Here is a 12,429-nt window from a genome sequence, read left to right on the forward strand (position 1 = left end):
TGATTCCAAGCACGTCAACTGCTGACATTTTTTTTCTTTTGACCAGTGTCTCTTAAGTTTAGTTGTACTGTCTCAAGGGAAGGTGAAGTGTCCTGTAGAACTCCTGTGTAGATTATGTTTTCCTTTCTGGCCCGAGGGCCTCTTTGCTGTTATCTGAGGTGACCTTCCCCATTGGGCAGCTTCCTGTCTTCCCTCTCAGGGCTGGTTTTTCCTGGGTTTTACCTGAAAGATGCCTCTTTGCTGTTATCCGAGGTGACCTTCCCCAGTGCAGCTTCCTGTCTTCCCTCTCTGGCCGGTTTTTCCTGGGTTTTACGTTAATTTTCATTCAATCTCTCATGCATAGTTTGTTTAAAAATCCACAGTATAATCTCACTTTTCTCACTTTATCCTTTTAATTTCTCCTGTATACCTCTTTGTCTGTCTTTTCTTCAGTGATACTGTGCTGATAATCCCTTAAGTGTATATGGCCTGTCTTTTCATCTATCATTATATATGCTTTTTATCTATTTACTATTTTAATCTCTTCTCTCTTTCCATCCCTCATAACCATCCAAGAATAATTCTGGCTGTTTGTATAAACCTTTCCTTACATTTTTTTTTTTTTTTTTCTTAATTTTTTTTTTTTTTTTTTTTTTTTTACAGAGGTTTTGGATTTCCATTCATTCATTGCCACATTTTTCTCCCTTCCCACCCCTCCCCACCAGCTCGCTTCCCCCTCCGAAGAGAGAAAAAAAAAATTCCTTCATTAGTATATAATTCCCATGTCCCTTCTCCCTACCCCCCACCCAAGTATACTTCTCTATGCAACCTTAATTCTGGATTCCTGTGCTAACCATAATATCCTTACATTTTTATAGCAGCGGTCTTATACTGTCTTTGTCTTTTTGAGGCTGATGAGCTTCTCTTGGGTATATTATGTATACTGCTCTTGTTCTACTACTACAAAATTTAATAGTTGTGACTGAGACCAGATAATTTAGAAGGTGCAAAATATTTAACTTATGTGTGGCCCCTATGGAAAGAGTTTGTTGATACTTAATATAAAGAGTATTGAGACTCTGTCCTGAAACCCAAGTCACTTTTTACAGCTTTGCTTTTTTATAAAGAGAATGACCCATACTTCTGGTTATACTTTTGGAATGCAAATTTTTTATTAGTAAAAAAATAGAACTGTATTACAGATTTTAGATATTGTTTTCGCTTCTCAGTGCTACAGTGCACTTTTTAGATTCTCTTCTGACATCCATTTTGGTTTTTTCTTTCTCCTGTTTTTATAATGACCTTTTGCTTTCTTCATGGATGATACCCTTGATATCATCCCATAGCTCATCCGGTCTTCGTTGGTATTCAGTGCCTCAAACCTGTTCCAAAGATGATCTTTAAGTTCAAATGAAATTGAATCAAGAATATGTCTTGGTTCTTGTGAGCTTACTTTAATTTTTTTTCCCCTGAATTTGAACTTGCTTATGAGTAATTGATGAGCTGACCCATAGTCCACCCCTGGCCTAGTTTCGATTGCCGATATTGAACTTCTCCAACAATTTCTTCCATGTGTTAAGTTGTCATTTGTATCTTTTAAAAGGGACATTTGCAATGAATAAATCACTGTAAAGATAAAATTCAATCTTCTATTTCTAGCCCCATTTCTATCACCAAACTCATATTTTCCAACTCCTATTCCTTCTTCACCACATCTTACTTTTGCATTCTAGTCACCAGTTATCATTAATGCATCTTGATTGCATGTTTGGCCAATTTCATACTGCACAATTTGGTAAAAATTCTCATTTTCTTCCTCTTTGGCACCAGATGTAGGAGTGTATACTTGACTTACAGTTGTGTTAATGGGTCTCCCTTGTATGCATATGGATATTATCCTATTACTCACAACATTGTATTTTAGGATAGAACTTGAAATGGACTTTTTGACTATGAGTGCAACACCTTTTTTCTATTTTTCATTCCCTGCATTAGTATACCATATTATTTTCTGATTCATAGTGGCCAAAGCTGGTCTGTCTCATCTCACTAATGCTTAGTATGTTGTGTTCATGACATATGCAATATTTATGCATTCTATTTCATTTTTAAAAATTTCCAGTTTTCCAACATTCAAGCTATGTACATTCCATATTCAGTTATTAAATGATGTTTGTTATTGCCCTTACTCGTTTCAACTGAATTCCAATCTGGTCTCTACTACTACACTACTATAACTATCCTCATTCCTACTTTTAAATACAAAGGCCCACCCACCAGGTCTTGATTGCTTAAACAAGAGACTTCCAACCCTCAGCTGATTATCAATGAAATATAAATGTCCAATCAGCTTATACTTGTTTGTTAACAAAATAAAAAACATCTAAAACAGTTTAAACCAGACTTTCAAGTAAATAAAAACAACTTACCCTTCAGAATCCAACTGTTAAAAGTTGGAGAACTGTTCCAGTTGAGAAGAATGTGAATCCCAGAGCACTTAATTGTGCTCAGGTGGAACTTATACCTGGACCAGGAGGCTTTTGTGCGAACAGAGCAGGGTGACGCTGCCTGGTTTAAAATTGAGAAGGGGGTGCGTCAGGGTTGTATTCTCTCTTCATACCTATTTAATCTGTATGCTGAGCACATTATCTAAGAAGCTGGACTCTTTGAAGAGGAGTGTGGCATCAGGATTGGAGAGACTCATAAATAACCTGTGTTATGTAGATGACACAGCCTTGCTTGCTGAAAATGAGGAGGACTTAAAGCACTTGTTGCAGAAGATCAAGGAATGCAGCCTTCAATATGGATTCCTTCTCAATATCAAGAAAACAAAGATTCTTACCAGTGGACTAATAGGCAACATCATGATTGATGGAGAGGAGATTAAAACTGTCAACATCTTCATTTTGCTTGGATTAATAATTAACACCCTTGGTACCAGAAGTCAGGAAATATTGCACTGGGAAAATCTGCAATTAGAGGGCTCTAAATTATTGAGGAGTAATAATGTTAGGTTTGAGGACTAAGGTGTGACTGATTGAGGCCATAGTCTTTCCGATTCTTTGTTGTGCATCTGAAAGCTGGACAATGAATAAGGATGACAGAAGAATTGATGCCTTTGAGCTGTGGTGTTGGAGAAGAGCACTGAACATCCCATGAACGATCAAGAGAACAAACAGATAAGTCTTAGAGAGGGTTCACTAGTGTGTTCTTTGAAGACAGGAATGATGAGGCTTCATCTCACATAATCTGGGCATGTTTCTAGAAAAGGGCAGTTCCTTGTAGGACATGATGCTGGGAAGGTTGGAGGGGTGGTAAAGGAGAAGATTCTTGCCAAGGTGGATTGACACAGTGACGGCTGCATTGGTCTCTTGTATATTGGGAAGTGTGATGATGGCACAGGATAGTACAGGGTTCAGATCTTTTGTTCATAGGTTGCTTTGAGTCCTGTTTGACTCAACGGCACTTAACAATAATATATTTTGTTGCTGAATACTGTTGAGCCAGACTGACCCGTAGCTGACCCTCCAAGCAGGTTTTTAGAGGCAGTTTTATCACCCAGAAGATTGTCCATCCTTCTCCCACAGAGCAGCTGATGGATTCAAGCCATGTGCCTTCAGGATTGCAGTGTAGCTTCTTGTCACTAGGCCACCAGTGCTTCCTAGATTTATTTGTGTATACATTTACAACGAAAATTAGTCTAATTTTATAATCACACTTGAATTGCAGATAGTTTTGACTAGAATTAACACAGGAGGCTTGTTTGTGTGTACCTAACATATTCTTGAGACTTTGTTCTTCTGTGCTGTTGCGTTAGCACTGATGCATAATTGACCCTTCAGCGGTTTTCGAAGGAAACAAATCACCTGAGAGATTGCCTGTCCTTCTCTCATAGAGTGGCTGGTGGACTTGAACCTCGTGCCTTTGCGTTGGCAGCACAGCTCCTTACCACTTGGTCATTAGAGCTCCCTTTTTTTGTGATTAATGCTCTTAAAGTTTTCATTTCACTAATGTGTAATTTAACTTCACATGTATAAACAGTTGAAAGCTTTGTTATATTTGTGGAACTTCAGATATAATGTATTTTGTATTTGTGCTTATACGTGAAACACGTAAAGTCTAATTTTAAAATATTTTTTTCATTTTAGAAACGGAAGGCTTCAAAATTGATACTATGGGCACTTACCATGGTATGACACTGAAATCTGTGACGGTAAGTTCACATTGACTGCCAAGATTGTTTTATCTCAGGCACCTTCTAGGAGTAGATGTTAAGAAAAAGAAATTTTTTTTCCCCTAGTGCTTCCTGTGTATCTTTGATGACCTGTTGTGCCAATAGCTCTCTGTGATGGATAATTTGCTATAAGGGTGTCCTGTGTTTGTTAATATTTTAATAGAGCTGAGCATTTATAGGTAAATCCTATTTTGAGTAACTTATCTTGACTAATGCTAATGAGGAGTTTACTGTGAGACAGCTGTTTGCCATATCCTTAGTTCTTTGCAGTTGTAATATATTAAAGCATTTTAAAAACTAAGGATGAAGCAGATTGCAGTGGTTGATATATATGGTTAATTGAAATGAATGCTGCATGTCCACAAATAAAAGACTGGTTTACTCTTTTCCTCTTTGTGATTTTAATGAAATTTTACAGAAAGCTTGGATTTTCATTTATTCCTTGATGCATATTTTTCTCCCTTTTTCATCCTCCTTCCCCAGTTCACTTTGTAGTGCACTTCTTGTTCCATATTGTTAATTGTTATACATATAATGCCTGATCATACAGTCCTTTTAGATAATCCTTTCCATCACTTTTCCAGTGCAGTGGTCATAATCTACTTTGATTTACTTTAATCTCCTAAAGATTGCTGTTTCTGTATGTTATAAACAACCCATATTTTGGATTTTAAATTTTAATTTAGTCAGTTATAGGTCTTAGTGGCATAGAGCAGAAAATACATTAATGTTTAATTGCTTATATATTTTGGGGCAATATATATCTGTGTGTATATATATTAATTAGAATAACCTATAACTTCGAGTTGAAATTAATGGTCATGGGTCATACTTTGAACACTAATGCCAAACCCAACTTTTCTGTTTATGAATTACCTGTTCTTTAAAGAGTTAGTATAATAAAGGCTTTTATATAATTGTGTTTCTTCAGAATTAGAGTATGTCTTTTCATCTGCGTGGAATTAACCGTATTCCTTTATTTCATGAAGTAGGTAACACATACCGAGAATCTGATAGTAAAAGTTGGATGTTTTTCCTTTTCTAGGCTTCATAGGTATAGAATATTCTATATTTTGTCCATATCTAAACTTAGTTTAAATTATCTTAAGATTGATTTTTGTAATATTGACATTGTATATAGATTCACCATGTACTTACTGAGCAAGTCTGTCTCAGACCTTGTTCTAGTTACAGGGATGGTAAAAGTGAATAAGAGTGTTGGGGCTTCTTTAGACAGAATATCCATACTACCTTACAGTTCAGCAGAGATCTGGAGGAAGAGCATTCCATGCAGGCACAGGCAAAAATCAAGACTGAATAAGAGCTGCAAAGTAAAGTGGACGGGCGGGGGGGATTGTACACAAAGAAAAAAAAATTTTTTTTCCCAAAAAGAAAAATGAACTGGGTGAGAGAGTGGTCAGGGAGGAAAATGCACAATAATGAATGAATGGAAATCCAAGTTTGCTTTAAATGTTCATTAAAATCTCAATTTACAAAAAGGGGGAAAAGAAAAAAGAAAAGAATGAGGTTTATCAGGGGACTGGGTTTTATTAGCATGAAGGCCAGTACTATCACCATAAGTAAGGGAAAACATAATAAGAGATTAGATACACCTAGTATATGATCTAGATTTTTTCTCCTGATTTTAAAATACAATTTTTAACTGTAAGATTTAGCTTAAACTCTTACCTTATTCAGTTACTGACATTTTCTTTAGCATAGCACTTGCATATTAATCATTTTTCAAGTGACTTTTAGTAGAATTGAAATTGTTATCCTTAAGTAACAAGACAGTTTATTGTTATTTTCACTTTTGTCTCATCTTTATAGCTCTGAAATGTCACAAAATCGTCCTCATTCTATAAGCTTTTATGTAAATATTAAAATCAGTCATGGTTTCTAACTGTGTTGTTTTTTACAGAATAGCTAGTTAAATCTAAACCAAGTACAGCATGTTAATTTTAGTGGACCAGTATGAGAATGATAGGATTTGCTTCCTCATCAAAGACTATTGCTAAATAGATAAATAAAGCATGAATTTAAATGAATTTATTCTTTGTGGCTTTTAAAAAAAATATTATTAATTTCAGTGAACATTTATAGAGATTTTGGATTTCCATTCATTCATTGTTGCACTTTTCTCCCTGCCCACCCCCAGCCCCAGTTTGCTCTTCTCTTTGAAAAGTAAAATTCCTTCTTTGGTATACAATCTCCCTGCAACCCCCCACTCTTACCCCTAGTATACTCTACTTTGCAACCTTCATTTCTGACTCTTATGATAATCATAATGTCTAAAATCTATTGCTTTTAAACTGTTCTCTCCCTCATCAGTTTCAATGCAGTATACATAATTCATCCAGTTTTTCTCATTCTTACCCTAACCCTGATGTCAGTCCCATTCTACAGCAGTGGCACTATACAGTGTTTGCCCTTTTGTGACTGAGATAGTTCACTCAGCATAATGTCCTCCAGGGCAACCATTTTGAATAATATTGCATGAGTTCCTTATTTCTCAATGCAGCATAGTATTCCATTGTGTGAATATACCACAGCTTCTCTATCCATTCATTTGTTGATGGGCACTTAGGTTGTTTCCAGCTCCTTGCTATTATGAACAAAGTTGCGATAAACATGGGTGTGCATATATCTGCTTGGATGGTGATTATCATCCCTTTAGGGTATATTCCCAGTATTGGAGTTGCGGGGTCAAATGGTATCTCTATTTGTAACTTTTTGAGAAAGCGCCACACCGCTTTCCACAGTGGTTACACCACTTTCCACTTTCACCAACAGTGAATAAGGGTTCCAGTTTCTCCACTACCTTGCCAGCATTTGTTGCTTGCTGTTCTGTTAAATTTTGCTAGTCTTACTGTGGTGAGATGATATCTCATAGTTCTCTTGATCTTTGTGGCTTTTAAAAAATAATTCATCCGAAGCTATAATACGTATGAGTGCAGCAGAATAAAATCGTTACGTTGCTAGTAGTTTTATTAATACCGAGCCCGAGTTTTTGGGTTTCATTTAATTATTAAAAAAGAGAATACAAGTTCAAATTAGAAGCTCTGAAGTTTCTCAAATTATTCTTTTTAGTTGAACGTCAAATTTATGTTTTAATTTAATATATTTTTCCTCTTCTGTATTGGAGTTATGGTCTTCTTACGTGTTTAATCACTTTCTACGTTTATTTCCAGTTAAGAAAGTTTCTCTTTTTCAAATCTGTCCAGACATACGAAACTAACACGTTCTTGCAAATGACGGCTGAATGTGTTTCTAAGCACGGTCGTCAGCTTAAAAGTGTGCAGCAACATGTAATAATGTGTGTTAGAGTTTTGCTGCATACTTGTGTCTTCCTTTCTCACTTACATATAGCTTACTGTTAGATGATTTTGTTTTGAATTTTTTGTTTCCTCCCTTTGTTCTTTGGGATGTTAATATCACTACTTAGTACAAACCGTTTCTGAAGTTAGGATCAGTCTACCTCAAGATTAAGTGGCATTTTTTATTTTTTAATTTTTTTAAAATTTTATTTTATTTTATTATTTTTGTGTGCGTGTACCATCAAATCAGATCTGACTGGTACAGGAGGAGATTTTCCCTCCTTCCCCGGCAGAGCATCTGGTGGATTTGAACCATTCGCCTCTGGGATTGTAGTTGCAGCTCCTTGCCACTAGGCCACCAGAGCTCCCCAAGTGGCATGTTTTTTAAAGTTTGAGAGATTGAACTTAAATGCAAGACTAGATTAATAGTTGTAAGTTGTCTAATGCAGATGCCCAAAAATTTTAACATAAGCAGATAGAAAAATTCTCCCCTGTATATGTGTTAAAGAGGTAGGAAATATCATTTTATTAATATTATTTAATGATCATAATTTTTTGAGTTTATTACAGAAATAAAGTATCCTTTGAATTTAGGTATGGTATGTGGTTTAATAATATATGGTAACATTCTAAAACCATAAGCATTTGAAACTTTTATAGGACTAGATAGGAAAGTATCTTTATAAAGTTAACAAGTTTGTGTCAGTTTGTTTCTGGCTGTCATTTAATTTAGCCCAAGAGATGTTTCACAATAAAAAATTCTAGAGACATGAGCCTTAAAAATATCCGAAAGTTAAAAAGCAGTTTTATAAGTTGATGCTTCTCCTGAAAAATCCGTTATTTGGGTCTCTATTTTAAGAACCATAAAACTAAACAGATTATTTATTGTAGAAATCTCATTGTTTTTAATACATCAATATCTAAATTTGAAGAAAATAATACGTGTTTTTTTTCCCCTAGCTTATTTCACCACAACAGTTAGTTGGGCCCTCCTCTCTCTGATGATGGAACTACAGTGACAGAGGCTCAGTTTACGAAAAGTTGCTTTAGAGAGATGAATTGAGAGTGCAAACCATTCTGTGCAGAGTACATGAGAATATATCTTTATGATGCCATTTGTGAATGGTTTCACCTTTAACTGAGAAAGTAACACTTGACAGTGCATTTCATTATATAGGAAATAAGAACAAATGCTGAAGACCTGTCTTTGCTGGCTAGGTAGCAGCAAGGCATTTATCTATGCTTCTACTGGAGGGAGAATAAGAAGATAAAAATCAATTCACTCTTATAGTATTTGTAAATATTTGGTAATTGCATCAATGGGAGAACTGTTTTAGTGTCCAAATTTAACTTATTCAGGAAGGACTTCATACGTTTGATGCTTGATTATTTTAATCTTCATTTTTGAAAATGTACCTTACACATGAAGTTGTACATACTGAAATCTCACTTTTAGCTTTTCATTTACATCTGTTCTAATACATAGAACAGTTACGGTGATAAATATCTCTTGCAGGATTACTTTCCTGAAAGTAAGTAAATTTAGGTGGGTTTTAATTTGTCTTTTAGCAGAGTCACCAATAACTCTTAGTCTTGCCACCAACTGAACAATTTTATAAGCAGGAACACATATCATTAGTAACCTATTCTTTTATCCGTCTAGCTTCCAATATTGTATAATCCTTTTTCATGCTCATTTGATGGTTGGTTGATTAATTTGGTTAACCTCAACTGGAAATGTCATGTGAGTTACTATAGTAGCAATACCTGGATTAAGGAAGACTGAAGAATTACTACAGTTGAATAGTGGTGTTGGCAAATAATATTGTTCATCAAGTGGATTCCCAAGTTATGAACAGATCTTTCTTGAATGAAATACACCCAGACGACAATGCTTACAGGATGAATGCTTCATCTCATATATTATGGATATACTATTAAGAGAACCTAGTGCCTGGAGAAGGACGTGATACTTGGAAGGGTAGAGGTTCAGTGCAGGAGAGGTAGGCCCAGAGCGAGGTGGATTGACGGAGTGACTATGGAAATAGGGAAAAGTGTGTCAGAGACAGTGAGATTGGCTTAAAATGGGGCAGGGTTCAAAGCTGTTGTTCATAGGGCCAGTATGCGTTCCAGTTGACTCGATGGAACGTAACAACAGTGTGTGGAGAATACAGTGCTTGATCGGAAAGAGGGTTAGTGAAAAAGAGGAAGATTCCAGTGAGATACATTAGCACAGTGGGTACAACAATGGCCTTAGACATAGCAACAATTGTTTGTGTGATGGAAGACTGGACGGTGTTTCATTCTGTTGTACATATATAGGATTGTTGAGAGCTGGAACTGACTTGATGCCATCTAACAAAGGGCACTATTGTTGTACAGTCAGATGTATGGTCCAGGACAGCAGAAAATAGTTGAGTGAGGCTTTCTTACTTAGGGCTTCCTTTCCTTTTTTTTTTTTTAAATTTTATTAGTTTTAATGAATGTTTACAGAGATTTTGGGTTTTCATTCATTCATTGTTGCAGTTTTCTCTACCCTCCTCCCCAGTTTGTTCTTCTTCCACCCCCCCCAAATATCTGTTTTAATTGTCCAATTGCCACAGTGCTTGTCAAAGCCAGTTCTGATTAATCTCCTTTGTCTGTGTGTCCCTTGCCATTCCCTATCACTCCTCCCTGAGAGAGACTTCACCCTGATTCATAAGGAAAAGGGGATGGTGTATTCTCTTAGCGACTCCTGCTGAAAAGGGACGCTGTGGGTTTCAGGGTGAAGATCTTCTCTCACTACTCTAAAGGGCCCCTTTGGCAGTAGGAAACACAGACTATTATGGAGATTGATTTTGGAATTTAGATGCACTGTTACCAGTTGTGCTTAGCCGTACATGTTCATATCCTTGAAGATGTATCATGGGAGTGTTGCAACCTAGAAGATACAAATTTAACTAACAAGTTAAAAGTACATGAGTCAAAAATTAAAAAGCAATAATATTTCCAGTAGAGGTTCTAGTAGTGGCACAAATCAAGTTATAGAGGGAGGGTGGTTCTTACAATAAAAGGCCTATTACTAGCACTTTGTCTGTTATAGTGTAGAGGTTAGGAACCACAAGATGTAGAGGCTCAGCTATGTCATTTATGGTTCTTAAGTCCTGGAGCAAATTCCATCTAACACTGGATTGTTTTACAACTCAGAAGTTTGCAAGGGCTTCTTTTCTTAAGTAAATAATTTGTTAAATAGATAATGAGTGCCATGTATTGGGTTAGGACAATAAAGAGCAAAGTGAAATATATTTTTATAGAGTTTAGTTTAGCAGGGGAGAGACACATTATCCACTCAAATGTAAAATAGTTACTGTACATATTATGTAGAGGAATATTGTGCCATGGGAACCTGAAATGGAAGATTTGTTATAGAAGTCAGTATACTTTATTGAGGAGAAAATAGAATAAGACCTGAAATTTAGGTGTGGGTTAACTTGGTGATGGCAGGAAGACACATTTTAGGAAGATGGAATAAACAGGAGTAAAAGCCTTGTGGTGGGAAGAGCATGGTAAATAGCTGTGGGTGACTATTTAATTATTGTATATATTTTAAGGAGACCTTTGGCAAGTGTTTTTCTTTCCACGGTTTGAAGCAGCCTATTCCTAAGTGCCAGTGCATTGAAACATGACCCTTTTAAACACATTTCTGATTTTCTTTGTCAATGCAAATGGGATTAGACACTTATTATAATTTAAGGTTTTATTTACCAGTATTTGAAAAATATGTTACATAATCAACAGTGTGTATTTCCAACTTTAGGGAGGTGATCTGGCATGATTGGGTGTTGAGTCCACAGTTTTTCACATAGCATTGGCCACATTGATTTTAGTAGTGGTTACCTTCTTTAAATAGCATATTTTATGTAGACTTTTAGAGTTTTCACTCTGTATTAGTTTATACAGCCCTCTTCATTTACTTATAAGCTATGGTGGTCTATCTCAGGAATAGGTTTGAGGCCTTGAACACCAGTGAGTGAAGACCAGATGAGCTGTGGGTGGATATAAAGAATATCATACAGTATGAGTGTGAAAGATCATTACAAAGATGGAGGAGGACGAAAAGACCAAAGGATGTCAGAATAGACTCTGAATATTGCACTAGAGTGCTGTGAAGCCAGCACAGAGGGAAGAAATCAAGATACTAAAGAGTTGGACAGAAGATTTCAAAAGGAAGCGCGGTAAGATAAAACAAAGTATTACAATGAAATGTGCAAGCAGCTAGAGTCAGAAAATCAAAGGGACTGAACTTGCTCAACATTTCTTAAGCTCAAGGAACTGAAGAACAAATTAAAACCTCACATTGCAATACTTAAGGATGCTTTGGGCAGAATATTAAATGATCCAGAAAGTATTTAAAGAAGATAGAAAGAGTATACAGAGTCATTGTACCAAAAGGAATTGTCAGACAGAGAAGAATTTCATGAAACAACATATGAACAAGAGCCTATGGTGATAAAGGAAGAAGTTCAAGCTGCTTTGAAAGAATTAGCAAAAAATAAGGCCCCAGGAATTGATGGTATGCCAACTGACATATTTTAACTAACAAATGCTACCCTAGATGTGCTCACCAAGTGGTGCCAAGAAATCTGGAGGACAACCTCTTGGCCAACTGACTGGACGAGATCTATATTCGTTCCCAATCCAAAGAAAGGTGATCCAACAGAGTGTGAAAATTATTGAACAATATTTTTGATATCACATGCAAGCAAGATTCTGCTGAAGATTATAAAAAAACAACTGGAACAGTACATCAGCAGAGAACTGCCAGAAATGCAAGCTGGGTTTAGAAGGAGTCATGGTACGAAGGGTATTGTAGCAGATGTTAGATGGATCTTGGATGAAAGCAGGGAATACCAGAGGAAT

At 36.1% G+C, this 12,429-nt stretch overlaps 1 protein-coding gene across 1 annotated transcript in view; it reads left to right on the top strand.

Moving 5' to 3' along the window:
• Positions 1-12,429, top strand: part of CDC73 (cell division cycle 73) — a 157,789-nt gene that overhangs the window by 39,921 nt on the left and 105,439 nt on the right. Inside the window, exon 10 of the mRNA XM_006889523.1 lies at positions 4,128-4,192. Coding sequence (XP_006889585.1) covers positions 4,128-4,192 — 65 coding nt within the window. The remainder of the gene's footprint in view (positions 1-4,127; positions 4,193-12,429) is intronic.

The sequence above is a fragment of the Elephantulus edwardii genome, unplaced genomic scaffold (genome assembly GCF_000299155.1).
Source record: "Elephantulus edwardii isolate Elephantulus edwardi_28Jun2011 unplaced genomic scaffold, EleEdw1.0 scaffold00078, whole genome shotgun sequence".
NCBI classification, from domain to species: Eukaryota; Metazoa; Chordata; class Mammalia; order Macroscelidea; family Macroscelididae; genus Elephantulus; species Elephantulus edwardii.